The 19,282-nt window shown below is 38.0% G+C and overlaps 2 protein-coding genes across 4 annotated transcripts; both read right to left on the reverse strand.

Moving 5' to 3' along the window:
* Positions 1–894: 894 nt before the first annotated feature.
* On the reverse strand, positions 895–6,774 carry LOC144641972 (uncharacterized). Of its 2 annotated transcripts, none has more exons than XM_078500982.1 (5): positions 6,679–6,774; positions 3,183–3,377; positions 2,659–2,815; positions 1,690–1,725; positions 895–1,226 (listed from the first exon to the last, which is right to left on the reverse strand). In XM_078500982.1, the coding sequence occupies exons 2-5, from the start codon at positions 3,357–3,359 to the stop codon at positions 973–975; spliced, it is 624 nt and encodes a 207-aa protein (XP_078357108.1). In that variant the 5' UTR covers positions 3,360–3,377; positions 6,679–6,774; the 3' UTR covers positions 895–972. The 2 variants fall into 2 exon arrangements, with proteins under 2 accessions (XP_078357108.1, XP_078357107.1); XM_078500981.1 differs by lacking the exon at positions 6,679–6,774 and adding an exon at positions 3,512–3,602.
* A 4,215-nt stretch (positions 6,775–10,989) lies between these two features.
* On the reverse strand, positions 10,990–15,618 carry LOC144644117 (uncharacterized). 2 transcript variants are annotated; one of them, XM_078503536.1, is made up of 5 exons: positions 15,503–15,618; positions 13,832–14,001; positions 13,157–13,325; positions 12,303–12,341; positions 10,990–11,308 (listed from the first exon to the last, which is right to left on the reverse strand). In XM_078503536.1, exons 2-5 carry the CDS (start codon positions 13,985–13,987, stop codon positions 11,088–11,090), a joined length of 585 nt encoding a protein of 194 aa, XP_078359662.1. In that variant the 5' UTR covers positions 13,988–14,001; positions 15,503–15,618; the 3' UTR covers positions 10,990–11,087. The 2 variants fall into 2 exon arrangements, with proteins under 2 accessions (XP_078359662.1, XP_078359663.1); XM_078503537.1 differs by having other exon boundaries at positions 15,446–15,566.
* Positions 15,619–19,282: the final 3,664 nt, after the last annotated feature.

A 19,282-nucleotide genomic window follows, 5' to 3' on the forward strand; every position in this document is an offset into this window, starting at 1 on the left:
TTATTGATTGGATAACTCACCGTTCTTTTTAAAAGACTAATGAGGAAAAAAAAAAATTCATTAGTTTTTTCTATCTTTGATAAGCACTTTATAGGAAAAAGCCGCCGTAAATGGTTTTAGCGATTTCCGAACACTGAATTGGGTGCGATTTTTCTCTTTCAGTAGGACTTAATATTAGTGTTTTTCTTATAGATCACTCACGAATAAAAATGTTTGAGAAAGGAGCCAGTTTTGCCATCTTTAACGTTCAACGCAGAGAAACAACAACAGAACATGAACTGAACATTCAGAGAAACATCCAACGCAGAGAAATGACTGGCCTGGATAACACCTTAGCACCTTTTAAAAAAGACCTATCTTTGACCGCGGTAGGATTCGAACCCACCACCTCCGCACCATTGTTTTACCGACTGAGCTACGAGGCCAGACGGAAGCAGGTCATGGGTAATTAAGGTGGTAATTCAGTACAGTTGCGAAATGCGATGTTGCGCCACGCGGCACTGATACCAAAAGTATCAGTATACTTCTTGCTGCGTGGCCCAACATTACATTTCACAATGACTGTCTGCATCCAACAATCAATCATGCAGTATCAAGACAATACAATCGCCATATGTTATATAGTTTCCTTCGCAGTCGTTACGAGCCCAAGCAACGGCTGCGAAGGAAACTATATAATAGAAGGTCAGCTAAGGTTGTGTCCAATATGCTTAGTTGAGTAGCTGCTTTTGTTTTAGGACAAGGGGAATTTTTGGCGTTGTTTACCTATTGTTTCGCAAACTTATAAGTTTGCTATATAGAACACGAATATATAAACAACAACAACAACAACAGCAACAACGAGAACAACAAATTAAGGACAGAAGCAAATATTATTTAATATGAGACAAGCTGTTCAGGCTAATTTTTATTCCTTTTAATGACATAACTTTGTTCGTCCAACATGTATTTAGAAGACAACAGCAAGTGTGTTTACAGCTCGTTTTTACATGACTTTGCAAACAAGGCATCACTTACAAGTTTAACCCCAATCTTTTCTACAAATTCTGCGTATTGTTTAATGGTCGGCGAGTTGCAGCTCTTTTCGTCGGATGTTTTCGTGTAGCATGCAAACCACTGGATCGCATCTCCACAAATGCGTTGGTTTTTTTTCGCCAAGTCTATGAACTTTTGACTGCATATGACATGAACTTGGGCAGCACACGAGATGAAGGGGTCTCCTTGGTCTTAAAAACAAAAGAAAAAGGAATATTTTAAACAAACACTCCTCTTTGTCGTTATATTTATTTAGCCTTGGTTTATATTAGAATTTCACATTTTTGTGTCCAATTTTCATTTTATTTTGTGCAACACCCAAAACAATTCACACGCATAGTCCGATATGTTAGACAGGCAACACATTTTCGATCACGACTCCAGTCTTGAAAGAAATCCTCCACATTAAAAGATAATCTTCAGAGATAGTAAGTTTTTTTCCTTCTTTTGATTCCCACTGACGCGCCAAGTCAAATCTGGTCAATCCACTCCCTCAACTGTGAAATAAATTTCCTTTACTTGAAAAATAAGCGAACAGAGGATTGCAGTAAAGGGACCAGTGATTTTTAAATACTGTACATTCATGCCTTTGTTAATTCACTGTCAGTTTCTAACTACCCTTCCATTGTCTCATCATGATTGCAAATTTCTTACCATAGTCTTCTACCAATACGTACTCATCGGCAACATCTGTGTATAAAAATTTGATCTAAATTAGAAGACTGATATTGTAATGAGTTTATGGCTGAAACGTATTGCCTATAAAGCCTTCCCGGCATGGACAAATTTACTACCCCCGGGGGGGGGAGGGATTCGCATATGAAAGTGACGGGGATGCTCGTCGTCTCGCTTAGGGGTGTAAATTTCGGATTTTTGGTCTCGCTTAGGGTGTTCCGGGAAAAACGCCCAAAACGCCAATATTTTAGCCATAATGGTCTCGTTTAGGGTTACACACGAAGAAATATACAAATATAAACTCCATTCTTAGTTTTTTGGTATCTTTTAGGGGTCAAGAAAAGCTTGAGCCACACCCAGATTGGTCTCTTTTAGGGGTTCTTTTCAAAATTTCCGACGAGCATCCCCGTCCGTTTCATGTGGGAGTCCCCCCCCTCCCCGGGTTTACTACCAAGGCTGGAATTGTATCCATTGATAAAACTCCAGTGTCAGTGTCAGTATTTCTTTTACTGCCTGCTTGTTAAAGCAGGAGGATATAGCCTTGCAGTTGCAAAACCAAAGATCAGGGATTCAATCTCCCTGCCGAAGTGAACACTCAGGCAATCAAATAAGAACTATGGTGATGCTTTTGCTGTAACATGTGAAAAAGGTTGAGATGTCACGTGGATTAGATGACCACTTAGCTTTGAAATGGTGGTCCCATCACCAATATGGAGTCCTCAATCTTTTAAAAGGAGCAACAGTGCAAATACACCTTTCACCCAGTGTATCAACCATGCAAATTTACTTGCACCTGAAAACGACCTCATGTACTACTAACGTGAAAGGACAGGTAAAATAATGCCGACAACTGGCCATCTAAAGATGACGCCGACAACTGTAATGATGGTCTAAATCATAGTAACTTCTAGAATACTGCACGACAATAGCATTGTGCATTGTACTTACCTGTGTTTTCGATGGAATCCTTCAGGCTTTTGAAGTCCACTTGTGGGCAGATGTTTAGCTTGGCTTCTAGCATTGCTACTTGCAAAATCCAGAAGCGGAAACGGTTTATTGATTCCCCTTTGCAAGAAGGATCCTTAGCAAAGCACGATACAACATCCTGTGATTCAATAAGAAGTTCGCAGTAAGTTCCCAAGAAGACCAAGAGACAGAACTTAATTTATTTACTCTGTATTTGCGGTAGAGCGTCTTGTTTTCATGAGAATAATCTATATCCCATAGAGGTGGAACATGAAAGTCATTTTTGGAGGGTAGAAGTTGTGGTGGAAGGGAGAGGGGGGAAAGGGTGAATAAAACGACAGGGAAAGATGAGAAAAAGCAACAAAACTCATACGGGTCAAAGATAAGCAAAAACCGATCACCTTGCTCCTTCATGCAAAGCTAAATTTACATCAGCGTGTGGACGAAATAACACACATAGAACAAACTAACGAAAACCTTAGTCTTTGTAATTTTACTTTATTTACCTGAAGCCGTGAGCAATGTTGTTCAGGGCTTGGTTTGCGTTTGAGAAGTGCTTTGTACTGAGAAATACATCCCTGAAGCAATTGGGTTTCGCCGCATTTCTTCGCTCCTCCGGCAGAAAACAAACTGAACGAGACAACAACCAGTAAAAGCACGCCAGTTGACCTCGCTATATTCATGATGGCTCTCTTGGTAAACTGTGGGAATACAAAAGGACAAATTAATGCTAGACAATCTTGTAACCCGTTCACTCAACCCCGATGACTTGGAATTCATTGACCTGTGGAGAAAATATGTAGGAGAACAGCTAGGTTAATTGTCCAAGACTTACCATTCAGCAATTTCGTGTATTAGACGAGGTTGAGTTCTAAACTACAAACACGATAATTTGCAAAAAGAAGTTTTTTCATTCGGGCAGTGAGGTTGTATTTACATATTTTATTAAATAACAGCAATTTTTGTATTAATGTTTGTACAGCGGGATACACTGTATAAAATACTGCGCACTTTACTAATATTATATGTACATCAGCAAACCATTATTTGTGGAAAGCAGGGTTGTTGAAGGTGACATGGTGGCCTTTCAACCAATTAAGGTGGCCCGAACCTATTTATTTACGCGATGATTGCATTTTTGAATCGCGCTTTTTGGAAAGAAAAATTTCACCGATTTCTTCGAACTTTTGCGTCCTGAGTGAAAAATGTTCGAATTTACGGAAAATGGAATTCGATATTTTCAAAATCTAGTTTTTACCAAAAATGTCCATTATTTTAAAACTCGACGACAGATTTCTCCTAAACTTTAGCAAATAAGCCTTAGAGCTCTCAAGTTTTCTATCAGGAAGTTTCATGACAATCCTGACCATGCAACTCGCTGCACAAAATACTGGTAAAATTTTTTCTTAAAATGCTACGCTAATGCATTCATGTCAACCGACGCACAAATAGCGGAACAGTGAAGCCAAACTATCGGTCATCTGCAAGGATAATGATCCCCAAAACCTTATCAAAAAGAAAGTGAGTAATCAGAAACCTACAGCAAATACAGACAGCGCAACAAGAAACACAATTTTATGACAAAAACGTCAATCGAATAAGATTAAAGCGTTTCGCCACTCAGCTGTCAAGCCACTTATGACAACATTTCATGACCAAAACCCTCCTCTAATCACCCTTAAATTCTAAACTACTTTAGCTAGTTGTAAACGAAGTTCTGTTATTGGCTTAAAATGTATCCCAATACGTTCTTAACTATCAGAGCAAACGTTCTGTATTTAGCTGATGAGATGCTGAACAAAACGGCAATCGAGAATCCCCAGTCATAGAAACTGCTCCATCGCATCACGAACATATAACATGGATCTGCTTTGAGCACAGATATCGATCCAGGACATAAGAATACAGGAATTCAACACCAAGTGAAAGATAATTTATCCAATTCTCTTAAAGGGCTATATCACTGTGAGTATTTTTTGTAATATATAAAATCATCTCATAATCAGAGGAAACCTTGGAATAATGGTTCACCAAGTTAGATAAACACCAAAGAAAAGATAACAATAAACTAAAAAAAAAGAAAGAAGGATGGCAGTGAATGAGAAAGATTGAGATGGACTGCGATTGACAAACTTAAAAATCAAGGCTAAATTTATCAAGATACGTCATGCGCTATAGAGCGGTTTTCACTTGAGTGTCGAAAGTAATTCGCGTTCGCACTGGTTTGCATTACTACCACTAAGTGATTGGTTTAAAGCCCTCGCGCCACTTTATCAACCAATCAGAAGTAAAACCAGAACCAATCATGACTCGCTCACGCACGTTTTCCCGCGCTTCGTGCTGGCTGCTTGTATTTGCTTTGAGTTTTGATTGGTTTACTAGATTGTCTGTGTTCTTTGTGATTGGCTAGAGTGATTACTTTGGTTTTGGTTTTACGACACTCATTTGAAAACTGCTTTAGGACCCGGAGAAAGGAGAAATTATATTTGATCAGTAATAACATATAAATAAAGGAACCTTTGTTTAAATACTGTCCCATTCATTAATGGCGGTAAAAGTGAACTACCGTTTATGAAATAATCAATATATGACACGTCTTGTGTTTCCAAATTCCAACAACAACAAAAATTGATCGTAGGGAAAGAGCATAAATCTCTGATTAGCAGTTCATTTGTTGAAATAGTTTGATTATATTATACCCAGGAAGGAGACTATACAACGGACCCAAACTTAACAAATAATCGTAATAAGGGCAGATTTCCTATCATGAAATTAAAATTAAAAATAATAATTTGCAAGCAAATAAAAGATTCATTTTAATGTCCAGCGTGGGCGAATTGTTTAAAAGCTTTGTACCCAGTATTCAGTGCTTTGTTTCCTTCAAAAAGAGTGAATTAAACCGATTTCCGTGACCCATAAAGCCATAATGCTGTCGTAACACAACTGGACGTTGAGAAAAACGAGAGAAATTCCTTTCAGTCTATGGAAATAAGGAAATAAAGTTGTCTTTTCGAAAGAAATAAAATAATAAGCACCTGAGTCCTACGCAGTCCTATGACACCATTCTAGTGTTATGGCAACACTACGTGAAATCTAAGAAAACGTTTCTTGCAAGTAGAAAACAAGAAAGTTTTTGATATACGAACACACACTAATTGTATTTTGGGATTATATCTTGCAAAAATTGTTGTTGGTTAGCTATTGTGCCGTGGTTTGGCTATTGTTTACACTGACTATTGAATCGTTTGTTCACAATCCGCAAAATTTCTTTTTCTCTTAGTGAGACGGAAACATCTTGGAACTGAGTAAAATTTTATTTCATGCTGCCGTTTTTTTTTTAAAGTCAGCTGTGCCTACTGCATTAAAATATTGTCCAGGTCATTCATTTTGGACTTTTGGTTCTCTAAAGGCTTGTTCTCTTTTATTATGTTTACAAACGAACTTAGAGCTGAGCCCAGAACCAACAAATTTATAACATGCCATTTCCCAAAGCCTAATGGCGCTATATACCTGTCTCTTGCAGCCCTTGAAGAATGGAAAAAATATTACATCACAATCCGTTTCAAATGATGCTTGCCACACACAACTGAGATTGTCAGTACAAAACGTGTGTTGGTTGCCCCCGGATCAGAAGATATATCTCGAGAACGTGAGCCACTGCACTGCTTAACAAACAACTAGTCCTGGTCTAACATAACTAAGAAATCCATCTTTAAAATTTTCAATTTATCAAGTCTGCAGCCACACAAATCATGAATCGCAAAAAAACGCCACCTATCTGTTACTTTTCTTAAAAAGATTCTCTCACTGCATCGCTTAATTCAGGGTCTCTGAAGAACTGAGTTGCCGAAACCATATTGACCACTATGGTTCTTTCTCGGCGGCACGAAGACAATACAACTTAAACGTTATTGAGACTATTATAGGCGTTCCAGGACAAAGAAGTAACAAAATGTACCTTGCGCTTGGCTAGATTAAAGTAAAGCATATGGTCAACTGTACCTTACGTCGAAACTAAACTGTCCCAGTTGCAAAAAGTTCGTTCTTCTGCTTGAGAACTGCAAAATCCCGATCACAAAGGTAGCGCATTCACTTAAGGAAATCTTTTATATACACATTAGTGATAATGTGAAAGAGAGCAGCTGCATTGAATAAACATGATTATTAAATATTTTGAGCTTCCGTTTTAGTAAATAAACGAGGCAAAACGTGGTTGTTAAATTGTTTCTTTTTAGGCAGTTTCTGCCGGTAAACTAATTCTGGCGGATGCAGCAAGTTGGCAGCGTTAAGTTAATACATTAAGTCCCCGGATAATTAAAAAAACCCGATCCCATCTCTCGATGAAGTGCTAGAGCACTGACGACTTTTTTGCGATGTTAATTTATGCATTTGTTTGGTCAGAGGTGTAAAAATGCTCAATTTCGAGAAAAGAAACGGTTAATTAACGTGTTTTCTTCAACGGAGGAAGAAAAGAAAGTTGCCATTTTGTTCTATAAAGTTTCGTCTAAAAGGGAAATTGTCTTTTATATAACATTTTGAATGGAAACACGAATAAATTAGCTAAATATCCTAATTTGTTCTAATTTCTTAATATTCAACAGGCCTCGAGACTAATTGAACTTGACATTACATCGCTACCAAAGAAAAACACAAATTACGAATCCGGCAAATTTGATACAGAACATCCAAACATCTTGGCACGCATGCAATCCACAGAAAGCCTTTCTCCCTTGATGGTAAAACCTGACATTTATATTTCGGCGGAGGTAATTTGCTGTCTTCACTTGGTCTCTCATCTTTATCTTTCAGCTGCAGTATTTTCCTGTTTTCCTTTTTGATACCCTCGAATATCCATCAGAACCGCATTGCGTCAAATACGCCTTATTGCCGACATGGAACTAGGATCTTCCTCTTTCCATGTATATAGGGCCATGAATGGCCGATCAACGTTACGGTGAAATTATGTTCTGTATGTTTGATTTCACATATTTGGCAGAAACAGTTTTCTGTCACTTTTCTCTCTGGTCGCTGAAAAGGCCTAAAAAAGTTACTGTTCGTTTGCTTTTTGGTAATTTCAGGTTGTCCATATTCTTTGATATATGTCAACAGCATATATGCACTTGTTAGCTCGGGTCTCTCAGAGTCAACTTCAATTTGAAGTTTCTTTCCACTAAAATGCCTGAAATTCTTATCAGCCATTTTGGCTAGTGAAAGTCCAAAACCTACTTGCCTAAACTGCATTTCTACTAGCGTGTGGCTAGTTAGCTACCGTTAGTCTCGAGCCCTAAATTATCGCAATTTGCAGTTAATTAACTTTATCGCGAGTTTTCCTAAGTTTAGGGAAAGCTCCTAGAACATCAAAGCAAATGCATATTCCAAAAAAGGCTGGTCGTCAAATGAGATCAGAACAAGAGGACAAAAATGTTAGATTGTTCATTAGGTTCCAAAGCTGAAAAGGATAACGAGTCTACAGACTTTCGTTCTGACTTGATGAAGAAGTCTACGATTAGGTTACTATGGCTACGACATTGAGCCATACCAATCTGTCTAACACAGACCAGATGAGACAACATCCACAGAAATGTTTTGTTTTGGTTAACAAAGAAGAAGGACGCAAATATTGACGTATATCAGCCAGTTAATATGGATAATAAGTGATCCTATTATCTAACAGGAAACACGAGTCTTGCCTCCATTTTATAGGAAAACAATGGAGAAACAAAACCAAATACTGGACCCACGTAATAATACTGAAGAACGCCCAAGATAAACATATGGAAGAATCGGTAGTTTAATATCTAGCGTGTTGAACTCCGGATCGAAAAGTCCGGGTTCCAAAGCTGGGCGGTTCAATATGTGTTGCGTTCTTGACTCTCCACCCGACAGTACAAATGGGTATACAGGCCAAACGGTTGCGAAAACCTGACAGAATGCCGGGGGGCAAACCTGCCAACCTTTCTAGGGACATTAGCAGTGTTCCTATCCCGGACACTCGTAACATGAAGCGACTGCCCCTGCATTCGTGGGCCAGTATATGCTCATGCATATGAAGGCTTTAACTTTGTTAAGGGATGGACCATTATTTTTTGGAGGGGGAGGGAGAAGATCAAATTCCAAGACAAACAATTTTTTCAGTGTCGTTGTCTGTGCAAACAATTCTTGCCGGCTTCATCTTCCTGCAGACAATGTTTTTTGATGTCTGCAAACAATCTATTTGAGCTTTGTTGCTTTTGCAAACGATTTTGTTTCAGGATTTTTGATGCCCCCTTCAAAAAAAGGGGGTCCGTCCCTAAACAAGTTGTGTTGAGTATTGTAAGCAGTTGATCCTGTCGCTTTGGAAACATGTCCCACAGTTTAATGAAGCATGTGAAAAAACTAAGTTTTTAACATACATTTCTTGGCTGAGCCGGCTGATTCAACAAGGGAGTCGAGAGTGACGGTCTTTCAGCTTTTCTAGTTCTTTCTTCCTTAGCTTGCTTACACAACCAATATCACATTTCATTTAGAGCGGTCTTTGATTGACTGTCGAAAATAGTCATGTGTCGGTCTTTGTTTGACTGTCAAAATTAGTCATGTGTTTGCCTTAGAAACCTGCTCTGGCAAATCAGAGAACCAAAAAAGCTGCCTTTAATTGCGACCAATCTGGAGCACTGTAGGGTTAAGCAATCGTACCTTCTTGGCGTTGAACGATTTTCCTCGCTTGGCACTGGTGCCATGCTTTGCCGTTGCGTTTAGATTGGTCAATTGAGTAATTGTTGTAATAGACGAATTGGGCTCACGTGTTTACATCTTTGTTGCCACCCATACATCCCCTCCCATGCACTCAGTTGCGTGTGACAAAGTGCACAATTGTAACTCCCCATAGAATCACCACGCTGTCTGAATTGGGTGGCAACAACTATGTAAACACGTTAATTTAATCCGTATATTGTGATTTGCTTTATAGGTTGGTTTGTTTTTGGTTTTATGTCTGCATGCCATTATCCTGCAATTGTGCCCTAAAACTAGGATAAAGGAGAACGGGAAGAAAAGAGGCCTCACAAAGGAAAGGAGAACCTGATCGATATTCTTTTCAATATGACGTAGCCTTCACCCCAAAAAACTAATGGCCAAATCGTGTTGGTGTGTGAACGACGCAACAACAGCAAAGAAGTTGGCCAACTGTTGGCGATAAAAAGAACTTGTCTCTACTCTCGCCAACGTGATTACCAATCGTTTTTGTGTCGTTCCCACACACCAACTTAAGTTTGCCAACACGAGTTTCCCAACTCGAGTTTGTCCTGTGAAGGCCGCTTTATAGGATCCCTCTCGACCAGTATGCGTGGCACACATAGAGGCTATTGGCTGTCGTCTTGTGGAGGTGCCATGTACTAAAAATATTCAAAGGTTTTTCGTGCTTACTGTCCAAACGTAGTGTCGGATCAATCTCAGGAAATTTCTAACGCGTGGCTCCCACGTTGCCTAATATACGATACGGTTTCCCAAATAAATAGCAAAGGGCTTCAATCAAATTCTTACCTTTAGGGATTCAAACATGTAACTGTCTTTTGGAAGTTGTAAACCATATTTTTAAATATTCTGAACAAGGTTTTTAAACTTTTTTTTTTGTGTCCTTGATAACTTCTCTTGGGACAAGTTGTTAGTGCCAAATTTCCGGCAACAGCTTTTTTCTTCCTCATAGCCGCACCATTTAATAGATTGATCTGCTTACAGGTGGAACACCGTATTGTGAAATGTTGTTTAAACGTAACAACAGCAATTAACCCAAATAACACTGAAGCGAGGGATTTACTGAATCCGTTCATTATCAGGAGGCAACATAACAAAACATAACTTTAAATGCAATACATGGTGTTCACAGTTTTAAGGAAATCCATTTTGACACAATGACGAAATATCTGAACGGTCAGTTTCAGATGAGAACACGACACATAACTTACGGGGATCAAACAAACTTGCGTTTCCATGCGTACACTTATGTCCGTCCAGGATTGAACGCAAGTATTGTTTAATGAGTACTTTATGTTTGACTGTGTTATTTGACATTGTAACAGATTTTGGTGTGTTTTGGTTTGTGATGCCTGGCATAAGAAACGTGCATCTCATTAGCGTTCAATGCTGGACATATCTGATAAGCTTGTACGGCCACTCTGTAAATCCCATGTTTAAATAAGCGTGATCTGTGTACATATTAATCAGGTTTGGAAGCTGTGAACGCACGTTACACGCTTCAATCCTTACGGTTTCTTGCTGCTATGCAAACTCCTTAAGAGCGACCCTTTATTATACAGAAATAGCAGTAACACAGGCATATATACGCCCAAGCTTTCACATTTATTTAGCTTCAAGAAAACGTTGACAAATCTAATTTGGCTGAACGATCAGCATGTCACAACAAACGATCCACACGATTAGGACTCGCAGTCAGCTACTAGATTGTTTACCACTTCGCCAACGAACTTGGCATAGCGAACTATGGCCGATTGTTGGTCACAGACGCTGTTATTGTAGCATTCCAGCCAATCCCTGCCATCATCGCAGATGCGGCGGTTAGCCTTGACTGCGTCAACAAACATTGAGTTGCAACTGAGGTGAAGAGTTTTTGCACACTTCTTGTCGACTTCAGACATGCCTAATAAATATAATGTGGAATCGTCGAGTCCTTAATATTGAAATGAATATTACATGTTCAAGAAATTAAAAACATGCAAGGAAGTATAAATGAAAGAGGACTGTCCTTTTGCTTTTGATGTCGATTCTAAATAATAGCTGAACGAAATGTTTCAAAAGTGAATATCTTATTTGCGCTTTTCTTATCCCATCGTATATCAGTAATTGTATGTCCATTTAACGCTTCACAACACTAATGACTGACTGGTAAAGATTGAAGCGCAGCCAGGATGAGACATAATAAAAATTAATAAATAACATTCACTGGCTAAAAATATTAAAAATAATGAGCTTTCGGCTGTCGACGCTCTACAGCCTTCGACGGATAAAAATTGAATACAAAATGAATAAAATATATACAAGAAAGGTGAGATAAAAAGAAAATAATGAAAAACAAAAGCGAAGTAAAAATGTGCTAATTAAGAGGCTATTTTTTAAAAAGAATACAGTATTGGCTCGGAATGGGCTTTGAATTATTGTCAGCATGCTTAGTAGCAGAGGTGTGCCAAGCCTCCAAAGTTTTTCTAATTCGAAAAGAGCCTTTGTCAATGACACTAGAGTTCACAAAGTCTATGCGATGGTCGAATGAACACGCATGTTTCGCAATGTTTGAGCCATTCGCACAGGTTTTTACATTCCTGATATGTTCTTTTTTGCGGGTTTCAAAACATCGGCCGGTTTCACCCACATAGCACCAATCACAATCAGCACAAGGGATTTTGTAAACCACGTTCGGTTGTTGTTCAATTGGTGGTCTAAATTTAGGGGATGGAAATTCTTGTTGTAATGTCTTGTGTGGTTTATTAATAACTTGAATGTCGTGCTTTCGAAGAATCCTTGTTAGTGGTTTCGTGACACCATTGATCAATGGAAGTACAGCGTAAGTGTTGGAATGCACTCTTGAAAGCTCATTATTTTTAATATTTTTAGTCAGTGAACGTTTTTTATTGACTTACTGGTAGTCCGCAAGTGGTCGTAGATGCGTTTAGGCTTTGCTGTTGTCAAAGATAGAATGAAAAAAAAAAAAACATTAATGAAAATTTTACATAACACAAGCACAAGGAACTGTCACAGGCCCTAGTATGTTTTCTAGGGAGTGAGCGGGCTTGGGTGGTGCCGAGAGGACTTCTCGTAATTTGTGGTATTTTCCTTGAAGCTGGGTAGGCTATTAAGGTGTGATCGTGCCATACAGTTTTGGCGACCCATGCCTATGAAAATAAATATTCAGTCTGTGTAAAAAAAAACTTACAGAATTATCAAAATGGATTTCTGGGTATTATAAGACGCTCATTCAACTTTAGACCAAAATATACGATATTTCCAAATTCTATTTCATACCAGAGCCTTCCCATGAACTTTGGCTCGCGAAAGCAAGATGGCATAAAAATAACCAGCGTTTTTAAATAAAACGTCTTTGAAGGAGCTACGTCACGGACAACGCATCTTGAAAAAAAAAATGGCAAGTTTTTTCAAGTTTCTTATTGGACCAAAGAATCTCTCTCTCGTTAGTCGGATGTCCTCAGGTTAGACATAACTCGAATCTGCAACTTTAAAATTTTGTTTGGGAACGAGTTTAACTGGCCCACCAATCTCAGATCTCAAAACAATAACAGAAAGCAAAGCAACAACCTTACGCTGGCTACAGAATTTGAAAAAAAAAAAGAAAATTGGTCACGTTTTTAGTATACAACTTTACCGCGACCACGAACACCCAGTTTAGCTTCTACGGACTTTTGGTCTCTGCATGCTAAAACCTCATGTCCATATTGACGGAGTTCGTTAATATATTTATTTGAAAAATAGCTCTTACAGTCGTCAGGCAGCGTGCTGTAGAACCTTTGTAGCTGTTGGTCGTCAATAGGACACATGTCAAGAAACTTCTCCAACGTAGCAACCATTAAAACCCATCCTCTCCAACGTCGTATCACTTCACCCGATGTACAGTCAGAGTTCTCGGCCCAAAAGCAGTGAACCACATCCTGTAATTGAAACAATGAACATGGAATCAGTTATGTGCTGCGTCAAGAAATTCCCAATATTAATCAAGAACGCTTTCACGCTGAACGCTTAACAGCATATATAATGCCAGCTTTGAACACATACCTACAAAGACTAGACTTTTTCCTCAATAAAAAAATTCGAGACAATGCACGCCAACGCGCGACAATTTATGTTTGCATTTTTTCTTCTGTATTAATTCGGTCTCTCTCCTTTTTTAATGAAAGGGGGGAGCGGGCTGTTAACTGACATACAGATTGTTAATAATGTTAAACATTGTTGCTTTGTCAATTTGTTAATTCGTACTAAAGTGCAATGCCTGGAAACTTGGGTTTAACATTTTTTAATCCGTGCTATGAGGACTTTGCATAGCTGAGCTGACCCTTCAGTGAGGCATTTTCACTCGACGCTTTCTTTGAACGTGTAATTCGATTGAATTTTACACGTGTAAACACCAATTCTTTCAGGTCAAAGCCTACTAAATTACCGTTAAACGTTGACAGTGAGAGCTGATATCTGGCATTCTGTCCAACTCTTGCACATATTGAGATATGCAGTATTTCACTTGGCGTCGTTGACAATCGGCATGAGATGATACAATTAAACAGAGTATGATAGCAAGGCAAAAAATAACCCGCTTCATTTTGATGTCTGAATCTGCAACAAGAAATTACAGGCAATAATTAAAAAGTGTTGTAAACGTGTAGACTTAAAGAAATCCTGGCAAATATCATTGGATATTAGTCTAGAGCATATTAGTATAGGACTTGTCCATGCCCACAAATATTTTATCCATCACCAGAGACAAAACATCCCAATGAGTTGAGAGGTTTATTTGTGTCATGTATGTTTAAAGAAATTTAAGGGCGCCTGCAGGTCGGTATCAGACATTCATGGACACAAAATATTACAACCCCACAAACAAATGCATTAAGCGTCCCTCACATTTGCTTCCCATGTGCAGGGTCCTAAAGGAGTTTAAGGACCCAGGGCTCCAGGCAAAAAAAACCCGGCTCCACGGCGAAATTTTTAGGATTCAAGGGCTCCGTTCCGGCCACCTTCCCTCTGGGAGTCTGCTAGTTGGAGCAGACTCAGAAAAGGGCGACGGCCAGGAAAACAGAGCAAAGTCTTGATTTCGTGTCATAATTTGAAAAATCGATTTCTTTCATTTTCGACCCATAAATAGCCATTAACTTGTAGTTTGTTCCGCTAGAAGTCCTTTTATTTTGTTTTCTTGCCTCGACTCGCCGAAAATTGCATTGACCAAAATCACTCCAGCAAACAAAACTGCTCAGAGAGGCTTGGCCACTACCTATAAAAAAAATAATTTTCTTTTATTGGAATATGGTTTCATGACTGTAGTAAAATTCACCAAACCAAAAAAAATCCAAAAATGAGAATGAGGTTTTTATGATTACGGAGACTAGGTGTTGGATACGGCAAAACTCGACATGGTAGGACTAAGCCATCCTTGCCTTGTTTCCCGGTTGGGAAAAAAACTGCAAACGACTACACTGAGAGACCCTCTCATTCATTCCTTAAAAAAGTGGCAATGAGTATTGCTTTTTTGACAGTTGAAGGCACAGCTAATCCTTCAAGAAAGTGCAGTGATCAAACCCCGCGGTTGATGCATTCCTTGGAAATCGTTACCCTACAACTGTGTCAAGGAACCCTCAATTTGTTTTCCTTTTTGGAACCCTAGAAGCATGGCCAGCTTTACAACCTTTTGGAACGGACATCATGAAATAATACAATAATTTACAAGCAACCTTGCAATACTATTGATGTACAATTCTAGCTTCCCATTTGATTTCCTATTGTAATTAATTTTCATGTGAGAATGCACTACCCGTCCTGCAAACAACCCCACTATTATATACCCTCGCAATTCATACCCTGTAAAAATCTTTTTGCTATTTAGGGTGCAGTATAAAAGGCTTAGCTCCACTAAACCGTACCATTCATTAAAACGCACTACCCTCGATCAGGGAAACCTACAAACAACTGCAGTAATCGACATTCGTGTTGGAAATTACACTACTTAATCTGAATTGCCAACCGACCTACAACGCTACAAAAAAATCATAAGATTTAAAACTACCTGTTTCTGGGTATGACGTAGAGTGGTTGTGATATGATGGTTAATAGGAATACCTACTTTGAAAAATGTGCGCAAAGGATCGCAAGCTCTTTCCAAGCTTATAACTGCAGGCGACTGAACTTCTGAGGTGTACAAACCACTAAAAGATGAGAAAGTGTCTTTTTGCGTCTTCGTATTAATATTTTCTTCTGTTTACAAACGAATTATATTAAGCTGAAAAAAATAAACAAAACAGGACTATGATGACCATTTTGCCGCCAGCTAATGAAATATGCGTTATTTTTCTATTTTCTACCACTATTGTAATATTAAATATGGCGAACATGTTATTTTTCAATGTTTCTTAAAATGGCCTTTGGTAGTCTCGTTAAAACTTTCTGACTGAGTTGGAATGCAGCGTTAAAATCGTTAAAACGCTAGCGATAGCTAAAATCAATTAAAACAAGAAAGAAACAATTATATCATTATATAAACGACTACTCGAATTATGTCATTTTCATTTCTTTGTATTTTTCAGTGTTTGTGGGAAACTAACATCTGAAGTTGATAGCTTGATATATCGCCTTATGGAAATTTTATTAGTCACGTTTTAAAATATTGCAAAATTTAATGTAGCTAGTCTCGGTTAACTCGTGAAATATTTTAACAAATCCTTGGCAAGGTGATGAGGTGAAACTTTTCCTTAATAATTTTGAAATCAAATTATAAAACTAAAATCAAAATCTAGTGCGAAATGATAGTGAGGGTTTCGTGAGGAAATGTTTATTTTAATATTTCTAAACAAATTTTAGTTTAAAATTGATTAATTAAAGCGGTTAAACTTCTCCATCTGTCACTGCAAATAATTGCCGAGTTAGCAAGATACCTTTTTCATTTCTTCATAAAATAACTTATTTGACCGTAATGAAATTTGAATCGGCTACTTATCGAATTAAAAAATTAATATAACATCTTGGTGGACACATCGGGAACACAACAAAACCTGTCACTTACAAGTTTCTGATTGAGCCAAAATTAAACATAAAATTTAAGATCTATTCATGACAACGAAAACGCTTTTACTGACATTCGAAAAAAAGAAAAACATCCGCTCAAAAGTAATTAAAATGTGTAACATTTTATGTCATCGCCAATAGTCATCACTTCGCCGCTTTGTTTAACTTTGTTTTACCATATACGAGCCGAGACAACTAAAAATGAGCAATTTAAAATTGATTATGATATTTTTTAATAAAATAAGGCTGAAATACAATAAGTAAGGACATAAAAACCGACGTTCGAACTTTCTCATTTTCCCGTACAGGTTTGAAATCACACATATCTTCACGAAGGCTATTATGTTAGCTTAAATGCTATTGATAAAGTATAACCCTTGCCGTTTAATGATCTTGAATCCTGTCATATCATTCAGTTTACATGAATATACCGTATTTATTCGATTAAGCGTCCAACCTCGAATAAGCGCCCATCCTGAAAATAGGAAGAGTTAATAAGCAACCAGGCTCGAATAACCGCCCTACCCCCACCCAACAAAAAAACCTGAAGTGCACAAGAGGAGTATTGAATATTGAAATTGACTAAGTACTACTAAGAGACCTCCCCTGTGACCGAGTTTTCTTAGTATTTTTGCAGAAACTTTCAATGAACAGTCTAAATTCTGCTTTGGTACATCTTCACGTTTTGCTATTATTTATTGCTTCGTTACAAAAATGAACTTACTATTTGCTGAAAGTAGTGAAAATTCAATAAGCGCTCAGCCAATAAGCGCCTACTCTCAAGGTCCAAAAATTTAATAAGCGCCCAGTGCGCTTAATCGAATAAATACGGTAATATCATAACACCTTTAATAGTTAAGGTTGATTAGACCCACCAGAAGTAAAAGGGGGGCCTTTATTAACAAGTCCAATACCAATGGTAGACAAAATAAAATAAATCGAGCAAAACATTTACGTGACTACAGAATCTCTCGGAATATGCCCAGAGTTGAGTTGTTTGCCGTTCTGCTGAGATCCTTTCTTCCTTTTATTACATACCGATTGTTATATTTCGTTGTAATTTGTGTTTTTAATTTTTTTTTATTAATTTTCTTTTAAAAAATGAAAATTAGCGACAGATAAGGAAGAACTTTTGGTTTGTTATCATGCGAATGAGTAATTAATTGCCTTTTGAAATCTCTGTCGAGGGCACTGCTTATCAGTTAGAGTCAAACTGGTATGAAACATGTTATGAAAACAGGGCGGGGGCAAGTCCGTTCTGGGAAACAAAATTAATAAAAATGTGCTCAGTTCACTCGCATGAAATGTCCCCTCAACCAGACCAAGTCCTATATTTATATTTCCTCATCAGGCCACTTCGTCGACTTGCTCCTTCATCGTGTACCCGGCCGTAATACGCCTCTACACTGCCAGGGGGTCAGACGCGTGCTTAGGGACGGACCATTATTATTTTTGGAGGGGGGGGGGGATGAAAAATATTGAAAAATATTGTTTGCAGGGCCTGGAAGAAAAAAAATTTTTGCAAACACGATTTATAACAAAAAAAGTAAGAATTTCTAAAAAAAATGTTTGCAGAGGTGCATAAACTAAAAAAAAGTTTGCAGAGGAAAATTTTTCACCCCCCCCCCCCCCTCTCCAAGAAAATAATGGTCCGTCCCTTACAGCATTTCTCTTTAAAACTATGAACCATAAGAATGATCGGTAATCAGTCGGTCGTCTGTCGGTGGCTTGTCGGACTTGTCGGCCGACAGTTGACTGACAGTCGGTTATGGGAAAATGTTCTTCACAATCACCCAAGCTTTCGACTGTTTGATCTACGGTCTTGGACGGGTAAAATAAAATGATAAAAGTCGATTAAAAAGATAAGAGGCGATAAATGTGATAGATTACAAAAAAATAGAAAATAATGTATTCAAATGTTGCTGTTTACAAAATTCCTTGTGTCGATTGTCCTTGGTGTTATAAATATCGGTGAAACAGGCAGGTCTCATTCAAATACCAGAAGAAATGAACACATACGAAATGTGAAAAACAGCTGCCAAAGGCTCAAGGATCGCGAACCATGCATGGTCTCTTGACTATGCCATTGACTTTGAGTGAGAATGACTTGTATAATTGACAAAGGTAGTGTTCAGAGTATGGAATCTTGGCATACCATGGCAACACCTACCTGGACAATGTAACAGTCATTTTAGCATGGAACACTTAGACAAAAAACGTTAGTATTGTAAACGTTTTGACATGAGGATTTAGCAATCGTAAGCTACGACAACTTGCTCTAGGAGAGAAAGTAAGAGGGCGCATAAATTCCTTGTTATTAAAAACCTTTTTAGAGCTATTATTCCTAGCAGTAGCTCAGGAAAATGTTTCACTTGAAAAAACACAGTGTATTTGATGATAATTGAGTGAATTTTATAGATTGTATTTATAATCCCCCGGAGAATTAATGAAAAACGCAGGCCACTTGAAATGCTTAGGAGACCTCTGTGAAAAAATTCACCTTGTTATCTTGGTTTGGTGTTTTTCAAGTGGCTTGAAACAAAATCAATCTAAACTGAAAGCACGTACGTTTCCATCTCGGTAAACATATGAATGAACAAAATGAGGGTATAAATCTGATCGGGTTTTTGGTATTTAATTCGTTTTCTGTATGAGTGTTTATCGTGTCCAGGATCATGGAGTATTATTTGAGAGATGGGAAATGTTTCTTTTATTCTGCGTGACAATATCTATTTCTTTATCTATATCTATTTAGTATTGCCCATTAACTCACATCAAACATCTTTCAAGCACGATACACGAAATCATTTCATGACACATTTTCCATCCTATATATTCTCTT

This window comes from Oculina patagonica, chromosome 2 (genome assembly GCF_052425735.1).
Source record: "Oculina patagonica isolate OP01 chromosome 2, crgOcupat, whole genome shotgun sequence".
Classification (NCBI taxonomy): domain Eukaryota; kingdom Metazoa; phylum Cnidaria; class Anthozoa; order Scleractinia; family Oculinidae; genus Oculina; species Oculina patagonica.